We start from the raw sequence: 27,185 nt of genomic DNA, 5'->3' as shown, positions 1-27,185 counted from the left end.
GACTTGCCCAGTCTCCTGACAGCTCTAATTGTGAGCCCACCAAGTTACGATCGTAAGGACGTGGGGAACTGCGAGCCAACCGTTGGCAACAATTCACACCACTGAGCCTCTTTTGACTCTTCTTTCGGAGGAGGACCCCCAGCGAGTTCCATTTACGCCACCCTCCACACAGATCACCCACAGTTCTCCTAGAAGACATGGTCCAGAACAACAGGCACCCCTGCAACTCTCAAGTGCCAAACTGTTCTTTATCCCAGAATACCACATGCAAGGCCCTCATCACATTTTAAATGTAGAAAATAAAATAGGGCTACTGAAAAACCCTCATGATGTTTTAAATATAGAAAATAAAATAAGGCACTGAAGGCCATCCATGAGTTTGGCTGTCTGGAGTCACAGGACATCATGTCAATTGAATTGCTGGCCCCTAGAGACACTCAAATTTCAGAAACCTTTAATGATGACCTTCACCTCAGTGACCCTTGCACCAGCAATTCTATCCAGAACAAAGGCTTGAACGCATGGGGCATCAAGATCAGCCCCTTAAAGTAATTGGCTACCCTAGGGTTCAGGCAAAAGCCCCAGACAATAGCAGAGTTGCCTGGGAAAGAGCCATATGCAATCCTAAAAAATGCACTGGGCAGTACCATCACACCCTCTAGTGAGCAAAGTGTCACCACAAATGACCTTTTAAGAAATGACTCGAAGAGGGCGCCATCAGCCCTGTCCGGTAAGCGCTCAGATTGAATCAAGATCTGAGCGCCCTCTCATCCAGAGTCATCATCTCTATCGTTGTGCTCCTGGAATTTCAGTGGGTTCTCACAGAAACTTCGGTCCCCTGATCTCACAGCCTTTCTGAGCGGCTTTGAAATCACCGCCTTTCTGTAAACATGGTCTGTGTTGAGCCATACTATCACTGGCTTCATCCACCTCAGTAGATCGGCTTCCAGGGAGAACAAATAGTGGTCTGTCATTATACATTTCCATAAAACTGCAGGTAAAAATGGAACAAAAAATATTTAAAGAGAACTTTTTTTTCAGTTGTATGAATCGCAAAGTGGACCCAAAGGGATCGAAGCGCTTTACATGAACACTAGTTGCATTACAGAAGGGCACATTTTTAGGCTTGGGGAGATTAGGCGATTTGCCCAGACTTTTGCAGAGACTGTTTGAGCTTTCCGTCAGACTTCAACCTTCAAAGTCAGGTTCTCTAGCCGTTGAGCCACACATTGTTTTAAAGAATACAAATTTGCAAGTGGAGACCACAGCGCTCGCTCTTGCTGATCAACATCTCAATCAATCCGAATGCAAGAAAGAAAAGGTCAAACCTTCACCGGTTAGCATTGGTCCTGTGTGACCTGGCCAGGGACCACCACCCCCCAGCGGATTGCATGATAACAGGTGACTTTTTTTTTTTAGTGTAGAAAGTTTTATTAAATAGAAATATACAACGTAAAACATCAGTACAGAAGTAAATGATACTAAAGAAAATCGAGCAGTAAATAAAATAAAAACAATATAAATACAAACCCCAAATGGGTAAAGAAACTGTACCAAGAAACAGAGCTTTTATGGGATAACAGGTGACTTTAACACAAACCTCTTCCAGGATCACCACGAGGTCAATGATGAGATCTCCCCTGAAGGCTCCTGGGCCATCGTCAAACAAATCAGGCCCAAGGGCTGCTCAAGAAGCCTGCTTGGAGAATTCCTGGCCCGGCAGCTCAGCAACATGGGGCTTCATTTATGAGAAATGTCGCATCGCTGCGTGAAAGCAGCGATGCGTCACTTCTCAGTGCGCACTCCTTGCGACATTCCTGATGCGTCATATTTAATGTATGACGCATCATGTCGCAAGGAGTTACAGATACGTCAGTATTTATGACGTATCTGTAAGGGCAAAAGTGACGCATTGCTGGAGTGTGTCACAAAAGTGACGCAACTCCAGCAATGCGTCCTTTTACATGGGGCAAGCCCCATGTGAAAGGGCCTGCGTCAGTCTTACGCCTGCTGTGAGGCAGGTGCAAGATTTTGACGCAACGGCGTCCTAAAAGTGACGCAGTGGAATCTCATAAATTTCACTGCGTCACTTCTACGACCCTTCCTTGCGTCAGTACGCCCCCCTTGCATACATTATACCTGGCGCAGGTATAATGTGGCGCAGGGATTTACAAAGTGACGCATCTACCTAGATGCGTCATTTTGTAAATATGGCGCAACAAGGCGAATTTTTTGTGCCACTGGTGCGTCACAAAAAGTGACGCACCGGCGGCGTAAAAGTGACGCAAGGCCTCATAAATGAGGCCCATGGGATTTGAAGTACTAAATGGACGGTTCTCACAGGACATCTCCTCCATTGGCCAAGAACCGACGGAAAACTTGTTTCTATCTCGACTACACCATATGCAACCCGGAAGTGTTCCCCTCAGTGGAAAGCTACTGCACAGTTCCGAGCACTGAGAGTGACCGACACCCCCCCAAAGATTCCATTCTGTCCCACCACATCTCAGCCTGTGACACAAGCAAGGGTATTTACAACCACAACCTCAGGAGCCTCAATTGGAGAGATGACATCAGCTGTAAAATCATAGCTGAATGAATAAGATCCACCGCAGGGGCAGACTTAGGTGACATCTCGAGGTTTGTTGAGTGGACGCATTTTATTACCCGACTTCTCTTAAAATATCCACGAACAGCTTCAACATTTCTTCAGTCATTCAATCACACCAAATCATTTCCCATACGACAATGATTCAAGGCCTTAAGAAAGCTCGCAACACTCCATGAGACGAGACGAAAAAACACTGGGAATAAAGGGCAAATCTAAGGGCCTCATTTATGAGAAATGACGCATCGCTGCGTGAAAGCAGCGATGCGTCACTTGTTATTGCTATTGTTATTATGGGTTTATATAGCGCCGGGTCACCTACAGGTCTCAGGGCGCTTTGACCACAGAACATAACATCCGAGAAAAAGAAAGGGTGGAGTGCCTAAGCTGGACTGGACTTCTCAGTGCGCACTCCTTGCGACATTCCTGATGAGTCATATTTAATGTATGACGCATCATGTCGCAAGGAGTTACACATACGTCAGTATTTCTGACGTATCTGTAAGGGCAAAAGTGACGCATTGCTGGAGTGTGTCACAAAAGTGACGCAACTCCAGCAATGCGTCCTTTCACATGGGGCAAGCCCCATGTGAAAGGGCCTGCGTCAGTCTTATGCCTGCTGTGAGGCAGGCGCAAGATTTTGACGCAACGGCGTCCTAAAAGTGACGCAGTGAAACCTCATAGATTTCACTGCGTCACTTCTACGACCCTTCCTTGTGTCAATAAGCCCCCCTTGCATACATTACACCTGGCGCAGGTATAATGTGGCGCAGGGGTTTACAAAGTGACGCATCTACCTAGATGCGTCACTTTGTAAATATGGCGCAACAAGGCGCATTTTTTACGCCACTGGTGAGTCACAAAAAGTGTGCACCGGCGGGCGTAAAAGTGACGCATGGCCTCATAAATGAGGCCCTAAGTATTCAAGCTGGCGCAGAAAAATGACCGGCATGCTCTTCGGGCAAAGAAATCTAGTTGCTCAAACCACTTCCTTGCAATTCTCCTACGTGAGAGCAAGAAATCCAACTCAAGGAACTTCTGGGCCTGGGTGAGCAGGCAAGTGAATGGGTCTGTCAGGACTGGCTGTGCGAACATCACTGAATCAGAATGGTCATCGTCCCTCCTCAGGCATTTCATGTCGAGCGGCGACTTAGATCGCCAAATGGATGGGGGTTTCCTAGCCCAGATGTAACCACCACCTCAGCCACACCCCGAGATTGAGACTGCCTGTCCCTTCGCCCCATGGATTCATCATCTTTGGTCAGTCGGCTGCAAAGGCTGGGTCAGATGGAGCCCCTGGGTCTAAAGGCATCCCTCAGGCCGTTTTAAAGCAGGACATCTCTTTCTGTGCTGGCAAGCTCCCATCGTTTTTTTGATTACAGCGTAAGGAGCTCGTAATCTTGGAGTCCAGGGCCGGACTGGGAACCAAAACCGGCCCTGGCAAAGTGCTTGGCCGGCCCCCCCTCGGGGAGGCGAACGCTTTGCCAGGGCCGCTTTTCAGCCGATTTTGTTACAGGGCCGAATTTGCAGCTATGCTGCAAAAATGGCTCTGCAACAAAAACGGCCCCCAGGGCACAAAACAGGCCCCCACCCTTGCGGCCGACCGGGGGATTGCCCGGTGCCCGCAATGGCCAGTCCGGGCCTGTTGGAGTCATGGCATGGGGCTATCATAAAACCCATCTACAAAGAGGGCCCTAAATCAGACCCCAGTAATTATAGACTGACTGCCTTTCTGGACATATGGGAAGGGGACCTAACATCCCTCCAAGACTTCTCCACATGGCTTAATTCGAGGGATGACAATCCGAAGTTCACCTTCGAGCACAGCAAGACAGAACTACCATTTTTAGATCTACTACTGTACCCCAAAGACGGCAGTCTGTGCTCGGAACTGTACCGCAAACCTATGTCAAGAAACTCTCTTCTTTGCTAAGGGACAATCTGCCTGTTGGGCAGTTTCTCAGATTGAGGAGGAATTGTAGTGAATTAGTGAAATACAGGACACATGCAAGGACACTGAGTGCTAACCTCCTAAAGAGAGCATATCCTGACCACATAATCAGAAGGGCTGACAAACGAGCCAGGAATAATAACAGAAAAGCCATGCTGGAGACCCCTCCCAGACCTAGCTCAGACCGCTTAGAGTGTGTCACTACATTCAGTCACCTAACCAACACTATTAAGAACGTTTTAAGAAAGAACTTACACATCCTGAATGCAGGGATGAGGACACTACCCAAACCCTTGTTCGCTTTCAAGAGTAGTAAAAATATACGAGAGATGGTGGTGCATACTTGACCCGGAATCCAACAGAGGAAACCTCCTCAGAGTGAATGGTCCCTGCCTTTGATAACAGGCCACTATCCCTGTGGGTCATGCCCCTACACGCGACCAACCCGGGATATTGACGTAGGACTATGCACCCCCAGGAACCCTTACGAAACACACGAACTGCAACACGGAGGGGGAGGTGTATCTGCTGAGATGTCCTTGTAACCTGCCCTATGTAGGGATGACACCGCGCAGGGTCAGAACAAGGATAACAGAACATCGAAGCTCAATCAGACGTAACAAGTCAAACACCAAGTTGACGCAACATTTTCTTGAGAAAGGACACACTGCAAATGACATTTACTGGAGAGTTCTTGACAAACCTAACTATTGCAGAAACATGGGCCCACTTGAGAGGGTTCTCTTTCATAGGCAACAGATGTGGGTTTCTTGCCTTAAAAGTGACAAGGAGGGGCTGAATAACGAAAGACCCTGGATCTCCCTTTCCCAGTAGGGCTGATCCCCTGACTGAACACTATCCAGATGTTCGCTACAGCTGGCACCAGTCAATGGGTGGAGGAGCAGAGGGTGGGCACAGGTCTTTCCTTTCTCAATAGAGACCACACTATAGGTAGGCTGGGAGACTCACACCATTTCTCTTCCTCCCCGTTACCCCCTCTTTACTGTTCTCCCTCCCTTCCCTCCCCCTCTGTTTCTCTTCCCCCTCCCCCTCTCCCTCCATCTTGCCCCCTCCTTGCCCGGGGCGATTTGGGGCTAGAGATCCACATTACTATCCCGGGCAGGGGTGACCTGAGTCCCCAGCCCATGCCTCCTTAGCACTCCCCTAGATATGATGACTCTCGGAACATTAGGCCTACACATCTACTTGAGAGTTGGACCCACACACAGCCACCGCCTGTAAGCAGGCCAGTGGTGGACCACACTCTCCTTTGACCCCAGGCTCGCTAAAATCCGAAGTCAACCCCTGAGCACATGGCCCGTCCGGCAACTTGTTTGCACTTGGAATGGTGGCACCCTTGGAAGGGTCTTTGACCGTTTTACTGCTGGTGCACACACGCCTACAGCTACCCTTAACGGGACTTAGGGCTCCTTGTGAACCTCCGAGGTTTTTCCTCTCCCATTCCTCGGGCCCTCCACATCACGCTCATTGCCACCCATGTGTCACTTTTTCCTGACCCGGGCACTGACGCACAGTCTGCCCGCACTACCTTTCCCAGGAGGCACTGGGTCCCATGATACGACACCTCCTGCGTCCGCACGTTCCTGTAGCCTATTAGAGTGGGACTGGAGAGAAGTGCGTTCACTCTTGCCAGCCATCTTCGATAGGAATTTCCAAGCAGCAAGAAGTAAAGATCCCTCCCGCCCGACACAGTGGCGTAACTATAATTGAGGGGGCCCCCCTGCCAGGTACGTGGAGGGGCCCCCTCCGGACTCTATTAGGAGCTCTCAGCCCGAGTGCAGTGCTGAGGGGGCCCCATTGAGCTTGAGGGCCTGTGTTGCGCCCCTGGCCCGACACTGTCGAGATGAGGTCTCACAACTTGCACTCTCCGGAGGGGCTTTTACAGTTCCCTCGCCAGGAGTTGTCTCCCGGTTGAAGGGCTGCCCTTGCAGGCTCCCATCCCGCCCATTCTTTGAAACGGCGGACTCGCACCATGATAGGTGCCCCAGTAGTTTCACTGCCCTCCCTGGGAGGAGGGTCTTTCCTGGAGAAACACATTGAGAGTGAGAAGTTTGAGACAGGGAGCCCGCATGTCCCAGACAGGCCTGATGTGGCTCCTGTGTCCAGATGCTCGCTCCTCGCCGGGGACATTAGCAGGACCCTCACAGAAACTTGCCACTCGAAGTCAGGGCTGCCTTTGCGGTCTCCACACCCTCCCGTTCTGTGGAACGGTGTGCGCTCTCCGGAACAGGGGCTTGTTCTATCCTACCCTTCCACACGGTAAGGCTCTTCACTACTCAGCCCACTGTCGACAGATGGACAGGTTGGCTAGCAGGGTTCTCCCAGGCAGCTCCGCCACCCCTTCCACATGAAAGGAGCGGGCACTCCTACCAGGTAGAGCACTGCGGTGGAAGCCTGGTAGTCACAGCTGTTTTGTGATCCGCCCGGCCCATATGTTGGAAGGGAGGCCCATCTGGGGGTCTCCAGGATAAGGTACCCTCTTCTCCCCCCCCCTTTTCTGTCACCCCATCTTGATATCCCCTTCTGAGCAATCTACGACCAAGTGGATGCAGCTCCCTAGTGGGGCAGCACTACGCCTTTGACACCTTACCATCAAGGAATGAGCAACTGTTGGAGTTACCCACGGAAGGATTGACCTGTGCAGACTTCCTCTCGCACTATGTTACCGGAACTACTAATCGTGGGATTTTTTGTCAAGGGGGCCCTGACTACTGAGGCAATACTTCACCAGGGAAATGGGATGAATCCCCACCACCCCCTTTGAGAATACTGCTGCATTTGCCATGTCTGTTTTATTTTGATGGTAGATAGCAACTGATTCATCACTAATTGAATGTTCGTGCACTTACAGCTGGGCACCACAAGATGGTCCTGAGCATGGACAGTGTATGTGACTGTGTTGCACATTAGGTAAGCACCTAGACACGCGTGTACAGGAAACATGGGTGTTTATTTTGAATTAAGATGTTATAAATAAAGGTCTAGCATACTAACCTGACCTTCTCTCGACAGTTACTCTCTGAAAAGAAGAGGGACACTGAACATCTGGCCACATGACTCCAGTGGTGGCTTGTATTATTCACATGATCATTTTCACTTTATTCGCCATTGCAGAGTGACTGGATACTTAGGTACTGACGAATGCCTGGTGGCAGAAACATGTTGACCTAGCGTATTAGGGTATATCTATGGAAGCCCTATCCGTCTCACTTTTTTACCATGTCCCTGTGACCACCTAATATAATTTCACTGGACTCAGACAGATATTTTAGATCACCACTTACCCACTATATGCACTTTGCCCCTGACTCACCCCCTACCAACGCTCCTCCTCAGATAAAACACCACTGCTCCTCCCCCGAGGGGAGTCGTAGCCCACACCTTTGTGTGAGGAGGGAACCCATATGATGAAGCATGTCACCTTATGGTGAGTGAGGGTTCTTGTCCTGAGGGATATCTCCCCCCACTGGCTTTCCTTTGGACACCATTTCCCCAATACCCTTCTCTTTTTTCTCCCACTGAGAAGGAGCCAGTCGTACTCTAGTTTGAGTTATAAATGGAGACGAGTGGGCTCATCCGAAGTACAAAATGGGTTTCACTGCAAAATCTATCACACTATCCAACTTTTTAGCCATATCAATTTTATCAGCCAAAGCAATCACCTTACACACTCTGTTGCATTGCTGTTTTGTAAACTTCTAGGCAGCTTTTGACCTCCTTTCAAGAGGGGCATTCTGGTACAAAGTAAGGAAAAGGGGTATCCCATCTAAACTTCCAGAGCCCATTATCTAGTTACACTCCAAAACTTGGATTAGCATTAATTTAGCTGATGGTGCCTGTGTGTTAAGAATAATCTCCATTCTCCACATGGGGTGTAAACCAGGAGTGTGTGTCAGCCCCCACCTTTTCAAACTGTTTATTTCTGGTCTGTCTAAGGGCCATATGTATCAAGCAAATTCGCATTCGCAAAGGCCGAAATTCGCAGAATTTCGGCCTTTGCGAATGCGAATTTGCTAAATGATATGTATTGAGCTAAAAGTGGTTCAAAATAAGGTATCGCAAAATTTGCGATTCCTTATTTTGCGATTGCATTTAAGGAATCGCTAATTTTGCGATTCCTTAAATGCAATGTAAGAAGCCAAAAAAATTAGCAAATTGGCCTTAAGGAATCGCAAATTACCACCAACTTCTAGTTGGTGGTAAGTTGCGAATTCCTTCCAAATTTTCTTTTTTTTTCATTTTTCAAAGTGCCATGTGCACTCATGCAGATTTCAGGGGTGCAACAGGGTGTCCTTTGGACACCCCTGCACCCTTGAAAATATTCACAATTTGCGATTTGCAATTTGCGAATCGCAAATTTCCCCTTCACTCCTATGAGCCTCCTGGCCTATAGAAATGAATGGGAAATTATTCCTTAATTGCGATTAGCAATTTGCTAATCGCAATTAAGGAATTTTAGGGAATCGCTAAAAAATAGCGAATTTCTTCATACATACCATTTTGTATATTGATACATATGGCCCTAAATCCCTTGATACCATCAACAGTCTCTGCCCGAAGATTGATGAGGAACACATCAGCAAACTTCTTTATGCAGATGGCGAAGCCCTGTTCAGTTGTACAAAAGTAGGGTTGCAGCATTTCTCGCGAGAAATGCGCAGGCGCGGGCGGCCGCGCATGCGCATTGGTATCCAAGACGGCGGCGACTGCGGCGCGAACGAGCAGAGGGAGCCCTGGGGTGCAGCTGACAAGGTAAGTGCATTTTATTTTATTTTATTTCAGCCTTTACAAAAGTTAGGTATGTAGGGGAGGGCGGGAGGGAGGCGGGTGGCGGGCAACTTCGCTACGCCCATGGAGTGGGCGTAGTGTTGCCTGCTACGCCTACTTTGCAAAGGGCGAAGTAGGCAACACTACGCCCACTCTGTGGGCATAGCGAAGTTCTTCGCCCATGGTTACTTCTTTCCCCTTTTACCCTTCCTTGCATATATTGCTTTCTCAAGGTTTTAAGCTGATAGTAGTTTGGCTAACCACTGATGAAAGGTCGGTGGAAGACGATCCAACCATGCCGTTGCAATACACAGCCTCAAAACTGCCATAGCTACAAAAATAAAATACCCATATTGTGTCTGTCTATCAGTATCATCTACTCCGAGCAGGACTATTGACGGTGTTAAATTAATTTCTATTCTTAATGACCTTTCAAGAAATAATTCAATTTCATCTCGTGTTGTTTGTAGATGAGTACATGTGGCAAACATATGTACTAGATCTGCCTCAGAGCTGTCACATCTGGGGCAGGTAATACCAGTTATCCCTCCCCATTGCGCTATCCTGGCATGTGTGTAATACAATAAATATAATGTTTTATAGTGTTGTGCCTGGAGCGCTGCTGAACACAGAACTTTCTGCCCCATATCAAGTGACAAAAGAAAACATCCTTTATAATCCTTATCCTTATAATAATATGGCGGGGGTCATTCCGGCACGGATGGCGGGCGGATCGCCCCCTCCAGGCCGGCGGTGGCTACCGCCGGCCTGGCAGGGGCGATCCGTCCGCCATCCTAATGGGGCCCTTAGTTCGGGGTGAATGAAGGAGTGTGGATACTGGTGTATGCATGGTGTTTACATGGTTATTGTTTTTGTTTTTACTTTTCACAAAACAACTTTGTAAGCTGTCCCTTTAAACGTTTTAATTTCCACTGGATTAGGTCATGGGGGTTAACCTACTTGGGTCTTGGAGTGCACAAGTTTATAAAAACATGTTTGGAAAGGCTTGACTCAAACTGAATACTGGCAGTGACGAATGAAGTTGCACGTTAAGATGAGTTTACAAGTTATGTTGGTACTAGTTTAAGTTGGAGTTTTTATGGATGGGTTGACTGTGGGATGGCGCTAATGAGAGTACGGGTAAGGTTTTATTATTTAGCTATTGTTTAATTTTCATGTGCTGGATTCATTGTAATTTTGAGTTTGGGCAAGTGATTACCAGGTGGAGGGATAGAATTAGCATTTGGAATTCAGAATTATGACTGTTAGCAAGGGTGAATAGAGGGCAAAATGATCGGTAGTTTTATTCACATCTTTATTTCATTTTAATTTTTTACGTAGACAGCATGTTGTGCACAGATGTCTGTTTTATTATCCAATTCAGTGACCCCTGACAAAAAGCCCTTGTGGCCTGAAGTGCATTGGGTGATAATAAATAAATACCTTTGATGTGCCAACTTGTTGAGTATGATTTATTCCAACGTGTTGCTGTTGAAGGCCCGGAGGGCATGCAGGAGACATTTGAAAAAGTATAGTAAATGAATCATGCTGTAATTACGCTGTTTTCACCGTGATGCCGGAAGTATGGATAAACTTTGGATGAAGGTTTTGATAACTGTTTGATTCACTTTGAATACGAGGATTATTGAGAAATGAAAGAGGAAAAAAGCTGTATTGTGATATGGAAATATTCCCGTTTTCGCAGTGCGACAGTCAGAAGCGCAATTGAGTTCCTTTTTGGTTATTCTTTTGGAGAACTGTGATCATTGGGACAGATCACCTACTGGTCGCACGCAACGTGCTATAACAATTTCTCCATTAAGTTTGATAAACTTCTACCTAATAAAGGGAAGGAGTGCATTCTTTCATCGTTTCTCTTGTTACTTTCACAACTTAGCCATTTGGTTACGAAATGGGGAATTTTTCTGGGAGCTTGCTCCCACTCTTCCTTTACCAAACTGAGAAGTCCTCTGACAGGGTGACTGTATAGAAGCTTAAAGGTGCCGAAGACCACTCCCTTCTGTGCTACCTTCCTGTAGGAAAACAAAAGGCAGAGCAAGAGGATAGCTCACTTTTTCTTCAGGCATACTGATCATGCCTTTCAGGGTCTTGTTGAATCCCTCAACAAACCGATTGGTTTGGGGTGGTATTATATGGAGAACTTGTGACACCACACTCTTTCCACATTGCCTGCATATATGCAGACATGAAGTTTGTGCCCCTGTCAGACACAAATTCCTTGGGAAGACCCACTTGGATACAAATCCCAATCTGAGCCTTAGCCACCGCAGATGCAGTGGTGGTACTCAGAGGGATTGTCTCTGGGTACCGGGTGGCATGATCCACCAGGAACAGGATCAACCTATTACATGAAGTAGTCTGGGGATCCATAGGCCCAACAATGTCAATACCTACCCTTTCAAAGAGGGGTGCTGACAGCAGGCAGTGCTTCCCGAGGATCGTTTAGCTTTTCCCTATCTTTCCACCAGCAAGGCAGGTCACACAGGTCCTACAGAACGTATCTGTGAATGTTCAGATCTTGGGCTAGTAGAAATGTGAAGTAAGCCTTGCAAATGTCTTGTCTTGGCCCACGTGTCCTGTCCATGTGAGCCAGCTCCAGTAGGAAGGCACTCTACCATTGGGGGACCACCTGGCCCGCCCTTGATGTCCCATGCAAAGGAACCTTAGGCTTACTGTAAATGAGGTTGTCCTTCCAGCAAATGTGATAGCTCCCAGAAATATCACCTGCTGCTTGGGCTTCAGCCTGGCACCTCATGCCCTCAAGGGTTGAGCACTCCTTCTGTTCCCTACATAACTCTTCCCTGGTGGGTCTTCCTTCCACATGCCAATCAGAAGGTGTGTGCAGGTCACCCAGGGAAGAAATATCCTCCTCTGTGAACTCTGGAACAGTCACTACAGGAGCCTAATCTATCTCACTGGGGGTACAGTCAGAGGCTGGTTTCCCACACTCTCTGCCTTTCCCCTTTTTAGCATCTGGCAGGTCCATTATTCCAGGCTCCAACCCGTTTTGACGCCCTCCCTGGGTAGCCAAGGACATTGTCGTGGCACAGATCCAATAAGGTAACCCCAACATCTCCACATGTGCCTTGAGCTCCACTTCTTTCCAGATAGTTTTTGCTAGGTATTGAACCAACACACAGTCCACAGGCATGGCAACTTTCAGAAGACCTGTAACCCCGTCCCCAGACTCAAATGGAAACAGGGCCCCTGGATTGTGACCCTCTCTGTTTGTCAGCCACCACTACCTATTAGAATGCATTGATAATCACCTGCTCTGGGGACACCAGCGGACTCCTTACCATGTCGGTGTCATTCTGGCACCTGTGTCCCCCAGAGCCTCAACACCTTGCTCATTGATGGTGATCCATTGCCTATACTTTGTAGTACTACATGGCGCATGGATCTTAGGAATCATTTCTCTGTCACCCAGGGGCACTAGGGTAACCCCACTAAACTCCCCCTCATTTACTGAGACAAACTCCTCCCCATCACTATGCTAGCCACCCCTGAGTTCTTACCTCCAATGGAAGGGTTTGTTATTTTTGGACACTTGGGATCCCTTTTGTAGTGTCCATACTCACCGCACTAGTAGCACCTGGGGGTTTTAGGCTGCTGACTTTTGTCAGGGTGGTCTTGTTACAGGTGACCAGATAGGGAGGGAGAACCAGACCCTTTCCCATGTGAGTTGTTTTGGGGGTCTTGAGTTAACTCATTATTTGTATCTCCCCACTCCTTCTTTTGATGGGAACCCTGACCACCCTTTTGGGAGCCGTCCCCCAGATATCTTCTTAGACACTCTGGTGCTGACCCAGATGCCAGCCTCCTCAGCAAGCTTCCTGGGGTCAGAAAGCTCACTATAAACCATATGTTCACGCAGCTCTGGAAAGCAAGTATCAAGCATGTGCTCCTTTAAAAAAATAAGTTGTACGGCTCTGAATAATCATCAACCTTGCTGTCCGTCAACAAACCCTTCAGTGCCTTGATAGCATAATCTAAGAAATCCACCTATTGTCTGTGATGAGTGGTCCAAAATGTTGCCTATACTTTTCATGGATCAGCCTAAATGTACTTTACTCACCAAGATGGCCTTCATTACAGTTTAGCATGTCTGGTGCCCCACCTCTAGTATGAGATGTGTGTACCTCCCTACTATGGGAATGTACCTCTATAAACTACCACACCTTGACTCGGATGGGACCTTGCGCATTCTTAGAGCCACTTCATAGCCTGCAAACCACTTGTCAATGTCATCACCCACAGCATGACTAGACATCAAATCCTTTGGTATCCGGACTCTTACTTCTGTAGTGACACTGCAGGTTTGCTGTCACTATTACTACTGCTGAACCCCGATTGTAGGGCTCTAATGTCCAGTTCTATGAGGCCCAGCTCATGGTATATTTTCCTCTCCTCTGTGGACAGCCTCTTCTCTTCCGAAGCTTGTTTCCTCTCAGCTACAGCCTGCTCTTTCTCAGGTTGGGCACGTTTCTGCTCTTGCTCTATCTTAGCAAGCTCCAGCTTGAGATTTCTTTCCTCCTTCCTGTCTACTGGCTCCTCTGGGGACAGGTTCTTTGATGAGATGCTGCTCCCTTCTCTGGGAATCTCTACTGCTACCAGTAAGTTGTTGCCCCCTCCACAGGCAGTCCAAAGATCCACAGCAAATCATAGGATCAGCTCCTCATTCTTCTCCTCCTCTGGGACCTCAGTGCTTGCATCAAGGGCCTCTGCCCGGGCTCTCAAAGACTTCTGCAGCTCCACCTTCCAGGTGAAGTCTTTCATAGATATGTGAAACCCTTGCAAACGTCCCTAAGCTGGGCCACAGAGTAGGATTCTAACTTGATCAGCTCAAAATGAATTACTGCAGGGGCAGATTCTGCTTCACCAGAGAGAGACGTGGTTTAGCAAAAAATCCAAAAGCCAATTAGGGAGAATTGAATAGAGTTCAAATTGGTCTTAGTATATAGTTGTAATGAACAATGAGTTACTATTTCGCATTGCACAATCCCAAGTCCTATCCTCACCACTGATCAACAATGTCTGAAATGGGGTCTCTGGTTGGCAGAGGAATGCACCCTGTCCAAGTAGGGATCATCACTCTAGTCAGGGTAAGTCAGATACACACTAAAAGTTAACGTGTGCTGACCCTTTAGTAGCTTGACACACAGCAGTCAGGCTTATCGAAGAAGGAAATGTGTAAAGTATTTGTGCAACACACACACACACAGTAATACAATGAAAACACCACAAAAATACTCCACACTGGTTTACAAAAGTAGACAATTTTATAAATAAATCAAGTACATAAATTATAAAAATCCAATAGGTAAAAGTCGAGTTATGAATTTTTATGAATTTTTAAAGAATAAAAAGAGTTCTAGCTCTTAGAAGCAATAATCACTTATGGGGGTTATATGGTTGTGCTGGACCAGGGAAAAGCGGTACAAAAAATCTTTTGACTGGGTGTGAGTGTTTGATTGGTTCAGATGCTCCGTCCATCACCACCCCCTTTTGTACCACTTTGGCCGCCATAAGTGTGGCAGGGTATGCTCAGACGTGAGTCCCTTGCTCACTTTGCCACTGGATTCAAGCAAGCCGGGCTGAAGACGGCTGGAATGCCAGAAACCGGTCCTCGGAAGCTTGTTTCCGGTCCAGGGAAGGCATGGCTTGGCAGATCGGGCTGGACTGTTCCCATGAGGCACAGGGTCAGACTGATTAGCATATAGCCATGTCTGAACTGGAGTGGCAGAGTGGGCTAAAGAACGGTGATGGATCAAACCCAGATCTTTCGACTGGGTGTGAGTGTTTGATTGGTTCAGATGCTCCGTCCATCACCACCCCCTTTTGTACCACTTGGACCAGGGAAAAGTCAATAGCTTGGGCCTACCACAATGGAACGCAGGCTGGCTACAGGACCCTTGCAGGTACAGTGAATAAAGTACCTTATAATGGTTGCAACAGTGAGATGTGGGGTGCAGCCTTGCAATGCGTCGAAGTTGATTGTGCAGCTGTGGCATTTCATCAGTTCCATTGATGAAGCACCAAGGCAGAGATGTATTGGTTCTGAGTGTGATGCACCAGCTTTCTCCGTGCAGTCCAAGGATGTGTTGATCTCTGGAGAATGCTGTTGCGTGATGCGTAGGTCCATGCATCTGTTTATGCAGGCACTTCAGTGGTTCAGATGCGATGTGCCGGGTTCTTCACCTTCCACAGCGACAATGCATTGATTTCTGCTCATGCAGTCAGAAGATGCGTTGGTACCTCTGAAGCAAGTAACTGGGTCCACTTCCAAGTAAATCAGGCACAACAGGAGGCAAGCCAACATCCCTTTGGAGAACAGTTTGGGGTGCAAGGCAGAATCCAGCTCTCCCTCAGTGAGGTCAGACAGCAGCAGGGCAGCACAGCAGAATAGCAAGCCTTCCATGTCAGCAGTCGAGCAGAGTGTCAGTCCTTGATTCAGCACAGGAGTTCTTCTGACAGAGTCCAGTTGTAGGTCCAGAAGTGTCTGATTTGGTGGGTGTTGGAGACCCAGTACTTATACCCTGCTGTACCTTTGAAGTGGGAGTGACTTCAAAGAAGTGTCTTCCTTAAGTTACCAGATGTCCTTTCTTCCCAGCCCTTGCTCCAAAGGCGGTAATCAGCCCTTTGTGTGGCAACTGGGCACTTCCTATTCAGGTGTGTCATGTTCTCCCTCCCTCCCTTCCTGCCCAGGAAGAGCCATCAGAATACAGATGAGTACTCAGACACACCTAATCTTCATGTGTTTGTAGCTGTCTAGAGGGAATGCACAAAGTGTAGCTGTCACCCACTACAGACTTGTATGGGAGACAGGCTACAGGCAAACAGGGGTGTAAGAGCAGAGAAATGTCCACTTTCTAAAAGTGGCATTTCCAAAATGGTATTGTCCAATCCAATTTGATCAGCAACGTAGATTTGTCATTACCATTACAAAGATATAAAACGTGACATGGCTACTGCTCTAATCAAGAACTACAGTTTAAAAGTGTATTAAGGAACTGCCAAAATTAACCTATGAGAGAAGTAGGCCTCAGAGTGGTGAACATTTATTTTAGTTGTTTTGCACTACCAGGACATGCAAAACATAACACAACATGTCCTACCGTTTCCTTACACAATGCCCTGTCCTAGGGCCTACCTTAGGGGTGATGTATGTGTAATAAAATAGGAGTTTAAGGCTTAGCAATGGGTTTTAAATGCCAAGCCAGTGTCAGTAAAACTGCACATACAGGCTCTGCAGGGGCAGGCCTGAAACAGGTGTAAAGGGCTACTTATCTGGGTGGCACAATCAGTGCAGCAGGCCCACTACTACCATTTAGTTCGTAGGCCCTAGGTAAATGGTATACCACTTTGCAAGGGACTTACAAGTCAAACAAATATGCCAATTGTATACACACCAATGTTAACATGTTTAGAGGAGAAGAACATGAACTCTATCACTGGTCTCCAGTGGCAAAGTGCTCAGAGTCCTAAGGCCAAAAAAACAATCAGCAAAAAGAGGAGGTAAGCAAGGAAAACATCCGGGGGAAGACCACCCTAAGGCTGATAGGTCTAACATGTACCTTGACCATGTATATATCTTCAAGGTCCATAGATGGGGAGATAGGAACAGTAACTCTATATTTCCTCTATACACACATCCCTTATGTTGTCGCTCAATATTCTGTCCAGGATATTCGCGTTTCTCGATATTCCTAGCCTTGATATTCCATAATACAACACCTTCAGAACAAGCTGTAGAATAATCCTATTTTTAGAAGAGCAAAATATATTTGGTTTTATAGTGTTTAAGAGAGGAACTAGGTGCTGTGGGAGGATATTCCAACCTAGATGCCAGTGCTCAAGAGCTTAATCAATGGGCGTTGTCACATCGAAATCAAATGTGAGGATAATATTGAAAATAGAGCTTTGTACATTGCAAAGAAACACAAGTACGTCTAATAATGGATATTTACATTACCTGTCGGGGCTGAATTCATGACAAGCAGCAGTGTGCAGACAAACGCAGCTGTAAGTGCAGCTTTCATTCTGCAATAAAAAAATAAATGTTTAACAATTTCGATTTCATTGAAATTGGAGAGGAAACAGAGGTCCACCGTGATCATGGACGAGGCTAGTGAAACAGAGCAATGAGCGAAATGGGAAGAGATGAGACCCATTGGATTATCCCATCATTTCACATGACCACATCGGATAACTGAAACATACTTTCCCCGATATCAAGTATCATCTCTTAAGCCCCGCAGAAGTCAGAACGCTTTGCAGAGTTTGAGGAGGAATGGGTTTCAAGATATCACAAACATATAAGAACAAAAAACAATTTACATTTAATGTAAAGAGACAGACTTTCACCTGTAAATAACCATTGGTGGAGGAGTGGGAGTCCCCCATAAGTTTGTAAAGAAAGGCTCTGGTATGTTAACTATGTATCTCAATGCTTTGTCATCAAGTAGTCCCTGAAGGGCGTTTTACAGGAGGCTCATGTCGGGTGTACTTCCTGCTGATCTATGTGCTTCCAAACGTACATGGGGGCAGATTTACAAGCCGTTTGCGCAACTTTTGCGTCACTTTTCCCATGTTAAAAGTAGGGCTGGGCATAGTTTGCGAAGTTGTGCTACGCGAGCTACGCATAGCACTACGCGAACTGCGTAGTACCCTGTTCGCACTGTGCAAGATGCCGTTTTCAAAGATTGCACAGTGCGGACAAGCATCCGGCCCTGTGCAATCATTGAAAACGGCATCTTGCACAGTGCGAGCTGTAGTTTTCTGCCGCTCAAGTAGATTTTTACTCGATCTGAAAGCTTTCTCAACGCGGACTGGTAGTTTCTCATCGCGAGCGGTCGCGAGCATACACGACCACTTGCAATGAGAAACCTGACCTCCCCGCGTTAAGAATCTTGCCGGGAGGTTTATTTTCCACACTAGCGATCGGCAACTTGATGTTGCTGATCGCGAACGAGGAAAAAGTCTCACCGGGATGTCATTTTGCTTGCTCGCGGTCGCCGACTTGATGTTGAGTACCGCGAGCGAGTATAAAATGACCGCTGGACTACGTTACGCGTGTTTGCACTGTGCTACGTGCAGTTCGCATAGTGCGAAGTAGTGCAAACTTCACAAACTACGCGAGCGTAGCGTAGTGCTTTGCCCAGGGTTAGTTCAACGTGATGCAAAAGTGGTGCAAGGGGCTTGTACATATGCCCCATGAGATTTTACCATCAGGTCTCTCTAATGGATACTCTTAAAAGGAGATATACTGCGTGCTTCTAGGGCAGGGGTCTTCAAACTGTAGGGCGCGACCCCCAGGGGGGCCTTTGAGCGATGCAAAGGGGGTCGCGCCTTCACAGTGTCACTTCTGCTCTGGCCTCCAGGGCTTCAGCCCCCTCCTCCCCCATCTTGTGTCTCAGCCCGGGCTGCTGCAGTGCAGCTAGAGCTCCTGGGGCCTCGGAGTCTTATCTCCGGCCGAGTTTTTCACAGGTCTTTAAAGACCATTAGCATATTTACATGCCTTTGTTAACTGATTACCAAAGATTAGTTTTTTATGGTTCCAGTACCTCCTGGGCCCCCACTCTGCCTATTCCTTACATTTGTATTTTTACACTTACTGCTTTAGTGTGAGAATGCATTTAATGAAAAGAAATATAAAGCTGGGTTGCCAAAAGAAACATGCCTGCTATGTGTTGTTTAAATATCCTGCAGAGACCTGCTCTTGACACTAAATTGAGTTATAAATTAAAAAGTATGTATTAATTAGTTATGTGACTTTTCTGTCTTTATTCTCTTTAATTATTAGTCATGGATCATTGAGGCATCCCTAAAACACAATTAAAAGTGCTTTCTATTTATATTTGCTGTTCTAAGTATTCACAGATAAGTGCAAAAAATACAGCTGTAGGTGACTGCTTATTTCTGGGCCATCAAAATAATGAGCTGGTAACCCTAATCATTAGACCGGAAGTTTGTTGCAGGATCAGCACATTATTTATTTCCTCCACCCTCGAACCCTGATCAATGCCATTATAGCAATAGTTTAACTTATATCTGACACCCTACGCTTCAAGTTTCTGGGAATGCACCCTGCTTTCAGACTACTCACTTCTTATTCTCGCCTTCACTTTCACGTTCACCCTGCACTCCCAGTGATCACAATGCACTCACACTGATCACCATGCACTCATAGCGATCACCATGCACTCATAGCGATCACAATGCACTCACACTGATCACAATGCACTCACACTGATCACCATGCACTCATAGCGATCACCATGCACTCATAGCGATCACAATGCACTCACACTGATCACCATGCAGTCACAGCAATCACAATGCACTCACACTGATCACCATGCACTCACAGCAATCACAATCCACTCACACTATTCACCCACTCACCCTGCACTCACACTGATCACCATGCACTCACACTGATCACCATGCACTCACACTGATCACCATGCACTTACACAAATCACCATGCACTCACACCATTCACCCGCTCACCCTGCACTCACAGTGATCACAATGCACTCACACTGATCACAGTGCACTCACACTGATAGCCATGCACTCACAACATTCACCCACTCACCCTGCAGTCACAGTGATCAAAATGCATTCACACTGATCACAATGCACTCACATCATTCACCCACTCACCCTGCACTCACACCAATCACCATGCACTCACACCATTCACCCGCTCACCCTGAACTCACAGTGATCACAATGCACTCACACTGATCACAGTGCACTCACACTGATCACCATGCACTCACAACATTCACCCACTCACCCTGCACTCACAGTGATCATAATGTACTCACAGTGATCACAATGCACTCACACTGATCACCATGCACTCACAACATTCACCCGCTCACCCTGCTCTCATCTGATCACTGTGCACTAAAAATTTGCTTGCATTGTTCACTCTGTACCTCACCCTGCAGTCACATGAGCACACTTCTCACCCTGCACTCATGTGACACTCCACTCACCTGTCCACCCTTACTGCTCAATCTGTAGCTCACTCGAACAAGGCCATCACTAACCATGCACTAATTCGTCCCACTCTGCACTTACAGCCGAACCCAAATTCATATGGTCACCACACTCACCCTGCAGTCACTCCTTTTACCCTACTCTCACACTGTTGCATTGCTCACCGTGCAGTCACATGGGCACTCTTGTCACCCACACAGTGCAGAAGGTTAAAGTGCCTGGTACAAAGAAGATGTACCATGCACATCACAGAACTGAGTGTGAGTAAACTATGAGTAGCGCTTTAAAAAAATGAAATGTTTGTCAGACAGGTGCTATAGAGAGATGAGGTGTATTGTTGGTGAGTAGTAGTGAGGGAATTCATGGAGAAGGTGGAAAGACTGTTGCACCGTGTGCAACCAGTGCTTGGACAAGCCCTGGCTGGGAGTGTTAACCCCCCCCCCCTCCCGAAGTTCGGGTCTAGTGGATCCCCTGCTTCTGCCTATTATTTACATTTGTAGTGCGCTACTGTTACCAAAAGGTGTCCTGGAGCTAATAACCATCTGCCTGCAATGTGAGAGAAGGATCCGGGGTTGGGAGATGAGAGAAGAGAGGGATGGAAGGAAGGGGGTGAGAGGAAAGGGGCATGGGTAAACTGCTTAACTCTGCACAAGACCGCCACGGTTTGAATGCACCCTTTCTGCTCCCGGCCATGGCCAGGTGAGCTTCTAATGTGGCAGCGCGTATTCCTGCGGATTGGGAAGCCTTTCACAGAGGTTGACTAGACATCTTTTTGATGTTAATTGCTGTATTTTGGTGTTAAACTGGTACTGATGGAGTGAAATCGTTCCTCAGTATTACTGTGTTTAAAAAAATTCTAAATAATAAAGCAATGCTACCCCAAAATACGCAGCATCACAGTTCATTATTTACATTATCTACTCACACAATTTAGTCAAGCCTGTCGCATAATTTGGTCCTCACCTTCCTCATAACCTAGAGGTTTAGAATTTTTTGTCAGGAGGGGGTCCTTACGCTTGAAAATGTTGACAGGGGGGTCTCGGCATCCAAAAGTTTGAAGACCTCTGTTCTAGGGGGAGCCATTTTAGAGACGTGCCAACAAAAGTGATATGGTCACCTTTATAGGTCTGATGTTAGCCAAGACTTTTTAATTTTAAGAAAATTATAGCCACTGACTAACGTCATTGTGAGTGACAACCATTCTGCTTTTTCACATGGGGCACATCCACCCTCAAAGTAGTTCCCTTCAGTGCTGGGGACACCTATGGCAATGTATGCTTTTGGAGACATAAAAACACGTTTGCTTTTAGACAATTTTAAGAAAATATTGGTGAGTGGCAGGCAGCTCCCCCATCAATAATATTTATGAAAACAATGACTAAACAAAGAAAAAAGACATTGTGAAAGACAAAAGGGATTTCTTTCAATGCCAGGCCCATAGGCTTTTCCAATGCTTGTTTGTGTTTAAAATTAGGCATCCTGCCGAGTGCATGCAAACTCCAGGGAGTAAATAATTCCTTTGGAAGGCCAGAAGGAGGAGAGGTCTGCAGTCATTAAGAGAGATCACCAGGGTTTGCAACAGCATGTCAAGATCATTTTTTGCCATGAATGCTTTAATGTGACTTCATTGTCTGACTTGATATCCTGCACTGCCGCCCTTAATGTATTCAACTTAGAGAGTTTCTATGGTAAAGGTATGTAGTGGTAACAATGCTGGGTGTGGGACAAGTCATTGGATCCGGTGTGAGGATTTTAATAAACATATATAAACCTAAACATACATATGTACAGGACCTTTTCAGGAAGCTCCCTTGTTCAGTTGTCCTGTCAATCACTTGTGTCTTCTGCCCAGCATAGGATACAGCAAGAGTCAGTGGTTCAGCCCACTTGTGCTATTGGTTTCCTCATGTGCGAGTGAAGGCATTCTGCCCAAGTGTCGACCCTCTTCCCCCCACACACAGACAGAAAGTAGTCCTGTTTAGTGCCACGGACTGGTGAGGCAATGGGTCACTTTGCAGAAACAAAAATAGAAAAAAAGTAAGAAAAAAAAAGTATATATATATATATATATATATATATATACACACATATATGAAGAACTCCGATCCCCACACGCTGACACTTCCCCCAGACGCGGGGCAAGAACAGACACGGACCACCAGATTATCGGATGCTGATTTATTCAGGTGCTGTCGCCAGAACGTTTCTGCTCATTCGAGCCTTGATCACATTTTCCATTGTTTGTGTGCTTTTTAAATAAGTATGTGATGCCATGGCAGGTCTCCAAACACTGATGCCAAGCCCTTGTTTTTGGTGGAAGAATGCCCGCGTACCATGCAGTCACTAAAGCCATGACCCGCATTTGACTTCGCTTTAAAACTACTCAAAGGTGGCTGCCAAACCATGCACAGGGAGACATTGTGGGTGGCTTTGGGGAGCAGACAGTGTTCCAGTGGACTATTTCGTGGTCCCCCTGATGTCTTCCATGCCTGATACATTTCTACTTTAAATGCAGCCCCTATCCTTCTAAAGGACACGGCTGCTTTATAAAATGTTATCAGACCTCCATCTTTGTATTCCCAGTCATGTCACTTTATTATTGATAAAGAAGCTGTTTTTGTGAAGTTCAGCAAATATACATTTTATGATGTAACTAGTTCATTAGTGACTTTTCATAATGCAACCCTGCTTGCAAATCCCAAAAACAAGGTGATGAAAGGAAGGCTTGAGTACATTTTAGTACCTTACGATCGGTTGGGCCACATTCCAGTCCATTGGTTTTCGCCCACTGTGCCACTTTAGACAGGGAGACCTGGTATACGTAAATGAGCCCTGGTTATAACCATTGCACTTAGGGGGTCTATTGCACACAAATCAAGGTGATGGAAGGAATGCACATTATTCATGTGCAATTTGCACCTTCTTCTTTGCAAACATGATTTCGTACAACAGGCCCTAGAGGGTGAATAGGGTGTGAAACAGAGCAAAACACCCCTGTATTTTCAGAAGTGTCAGAGATAGTTTTTACATGTGAAGAGTAAAATGCGTGCACATGCAAATGCACATTTCTGCAATACTACCTCCTGCAGATTATTCACACTGCAAACAATCTGCAGAAGCAATTGCAATAAACACACCTCTGGAATCTACAGTCAGAGGAGTCCTGACGGTATCCAGTGGATCTAGAGTCTGCCCTGGTTTATCGGTGCCCTGCCTTGACTCTGGGACCCGGGATACCGGGTACAACAAAGTGATTCCTCCTCCAATCAGCTTAGCACAAATATAGACCTAGATGAATTAAAAAGTCTAAGCAAGGTTCCCGCCTACATGCTGCGATCACAGACCAGAAAGGGGTCCTGCCTGTAGGCGAGACACATGTTTCCATTACTTCCAGCAATAGGCTGGTGGTGATTGTGTGGCAAACTGAGAAATCCAGGGGGTCATATTACAGAAGGTGCCCTGGGGCATAGTTGATATCCGTGCTGGTTTTTACTGAAGGGACTTCAGACTCCACCTTCTGTGTCATGGATCCCAGGCAGGTGTCTCCTTAAGGGCATGGGCCCCATGGCAATGAGGAAACACCTCTCCCCATGAGTGGTAATACAGATGCAGGCACAAGAGCAATAGTCCATCTGGTGTTTCATTAGTTTTGTGCCACCAATGAACTGGTGCTCAGTCAATGCATGCCATTGAAGATGCCCCTTAGCAGGACCTCATGGGGTCCCAGGGATCTTCCCAGTCACCCTTGCGCTGGGTCCAGTGACGCGCTGCACTGCCTTGAGGAGGGTCCCCGCCTCATCCTCAACGTGGTCCCAGTCCCTCTGCATTATAATACAGAATGGCAGTCTCAAACCTCTGACCCACATTTGACTGCTGCACTCAATGCAACAGAGGCGGAGTTTGCACCAGCAGTTGGGGCAGCACATTTTAATATAGTTTGGCACACTGCTGCTGTCTGCAGTGAATATAGAAACGTGTGGGTGCTTCTAGCCCAGACATGGATAGGGTGCATTTTATATAATGCAACCGCAGGTCTTATTGCTATTTTATAACCCTAAATGTAAACCTTCCACTGCTTCCAGATATAATACTCAAACCAAATCAGTTCACTAGATCCATGGGCACTAGGCTTGTTCTGAATAAATAAACATTGTCATTTCTCACTTCGAATTACTCTCTTTCCATAAGTGACACCAAGTTAACTATTATTTTAGAGTTTTCTGCTTCATAAAGCCCCACAAATGTACTAGTGCTTGTAGGATAACTTATAAAGGTCTGTAAATGTTTATTCTTTTCTAAGCCTACCCAAACTCCAAAAAACGTATAAGCAGATGGAGTCATTACCTGTATTGATGGTGAAGCCGAATCTTCTGCAGAAGTCTTTGGTTTCTATTCCTCCTTAAACCTTAACACATGAAGCACACTCATTTATATACTCCTCGTTGTCCTACACAGAGCCATACTACATATGCATTGGCATTTTACCATCTATTGCCAGTTAATACTGATAAAACAGGAAGAAATTCCTAGTTTCGTAATAATTTGAATCGAGGAATTTAATTTAGCATGACTCAGTTACATACAATGTTTTTTCTCGAGCTGTCAGCCAGCCACTCATGAATTAAATACATAAACAGTCTTAATTTGAGCCAACTGTCTGGATTGATGTTACTGTGGGCGTGGAAGAAATATAGCAGACAGGGAAAGGGAGCGACCCTTTACCCGCTAGGTAGGTCGCTCCCCCTCCGCACAGCTCCGCCTGTGTGTCCCTGCCCCAGCTGCCGCTGCTGAGGAAGTGCAGGGCCCCCCCCCCACCCGCAGACTACCACCTGCGCCTCATCCCTGGTGGCCTGTGGTAGGCCCTAGGTTTGTTCATCTCCGCTTTTTTTCCAGCTAGTTATTGTATTGCAGAGTATTGTTTTTATTGTTTTCACTGTATTTCCTGTATTGCCGTTGTCTTCATTACTGTGCCTGTGACTGCTCTTTCCCGCCTTTTCCCTCGCTGCCTGCACTTGATCTGTGCCGTTTTTCCTGCTGTTCCCCTCGCTGCCCGTTTTTGCCTTCTGTCTCCTAGCTGCCTCTGTATTTATGTGCCCTCTTGCCTTCTGTTCCACTCGTGTCCCCCTCGTTTTTTGAGCCCTTTTGCCTTCTGTAACACCCGTTTTTTAAACCCTTTTGCCTTCTGTGTCACTCACTTCCCCCTTATTTCTTGCGCCCTTTGCCTTCTGTAACACCCGTTTTCTCTCTCCTTTTTTTAGCCCTTTTCCCTTCTGTGCCACTCACTTCCCCCTTGTTTCATGTGCCCTTTGCCTTCTGCAACACTGGTTTTTCCCTCGCTTTTTGAGCCCTTTCTGTGCCCTTTTGCCTTCTGTGCCACTCACTTCCCCCTTGTTTTTTTGTGCCCTCTTCCTTCTGTAATACCCGTTTTTTTTAGCCCTTTTGCCTTCTGTGCCACTCATTTCCCCCCTGGTTCCTGTGCCCTTTGCCTTCTGTAACACCCGTTTTTCCACTCGAACTTGTGCCCTTCCCTCTATTCCCTTCGTCATCCCTCTCCTCCCCGCTGCTGTGTCTCCTGCGGCCCCGCCCCCCTGCCTGCCCATTCGCTGCCCCACCTCCCAGCTACTCCTCCCTCCCACCTCTCCATATATGTCTGCCGCTCTGTGGCCGCGTCTAAGGCAAGACCGTCTGCGCCCGTCCGTGCCTAGACCGCGCCCAGCAGCAGAGCCCCTGGCCCCCGCCACGACGACCGCGGCCGCTACGATGGCAGCACACTCCATGCTCTCAGCCCTGGACAGACCCTCACCTGCTTCAAGGACGCCCCGAAACGCACACACGGTCCCTTCACCTGCCGGAACTGCAGCCAAACCAGCCTCAGAGCCGACGAACCACCCGCCAAGAAAGACCGCACCCACCTGCGATGCATACTACTGAACATCCGCTGCGCACGCAAACACGCCGTCGAGCTCTGGGACTTGCTCGACACAACATCGCCTTCCTGACAGAGACCTGGTTGAACCACTCATCTGCACCCGACATCGCCATAGCCATCCAAAATGGCTTAAAGATCACCCGCAGAAACCGCACCAACGGAGCCTGAGGAGGAAACGCCATTGTCCACAAGAACAGCATCAGGGTCAAGACTAGCACCAACAACGCGCTCAGCACCACCGAACACATGCACTTCCAGATCCACACAGACCCCAGCTCTACCCTCAGAGGCAACCTCATCTACCGACCCCCCGGAGCCCGCCCCCAGTTCAGCCACTCCATCGCCGACTTCATCAGCTCGCAATCCCCGACGTTCACCGACTACATCCTCCTCGGAGACCTGAACTTCCACCTTCAGATCAACAATGACAACAACTCCACAACCCTAATCGATAAACTCGCCAACCTCGGACTGAAGCAACTCGTCACAACGCCCACCCACTTTGACGGCCACACACTCGACCCCGTCTTCTCCTCAAGCCCGCATGTCTCCGTCAGCCACACCACAAACCCCTCTGGACCGACCACCGCTGCATCCATTTCACCTTCCAGAAACCCACCACACACCACCGCATCCAACAGATCCCCCGCCGCTGCTGGAGCAAAATCACAGAAGACCAACTACATGCAAACCTCGCTCTCAGCCCACCCACTGAACCCTCCAACACTGACGACGCTGCCCACAGCCTCAAACGCTGGATCGAGGACTGCGCCAACACCCTCGCCCCGCTGAAGAAACCCCACCACAGGGACACCAGAGACACCAGGAAGAGGGCCAGAGGGTTCACCCCAGAACTCCTAGCCTCCAAGCAA

At 47.4% G+C, this 27,185-nt stretch overlaps 1 protein-coding gene across 1 annotated transcript in view; it reads right to left on the bottom strand.

Moving 5' to 3' along the window:
• The window catches only part of LOC144761996 (fucolectin-4-like), a 267,189-nt gene extending 242,385 nt beyond the window's left edge, over nucleotides 1-24,804 (bottom strand). The window contains exons 1-2 of the mRNA XM_078647162.1: nucleotides 24,729-24,804; nucleotides 17,344-17,411 (exon numbers count right to left, since the gene is read on the bottom strand). Of these exons, the coding sequence (XP_078503288.1) occupies nucleotides 17,344-17,410 (67 nt within the window). The 5' untranslated portion in view covers nucleotide 17,411; nucleotides 24,729-24,804. The remainder of the gene's footprint in view (nucleotides 1-17,343; nucleotides 17,412-24,728) is intronic.
• Nucleotides 24,805-27,185: the final 2,381 nt, after the last annotated feature.

This window comes from Lissotriton helveticus, chromosome 6, assembly GCF_964261635.1.
Source record: "Lissotriton helveticus chromosome 6, aLisHel1.1, whole genome shotgun sequence".
In the NCBI taxonomy this organism is placed as follows: domain Eukaryota; kingdom Metazoa; phylum Chordata; class Amphibia; order Caudata; family Salamandridae; genus Lissotriton; species Lissotriton helveticus.
Note: the sequence above shows the minus strand (reverse complement) of the source record. Positions and strands in the feature narration are given on the sequence as shown.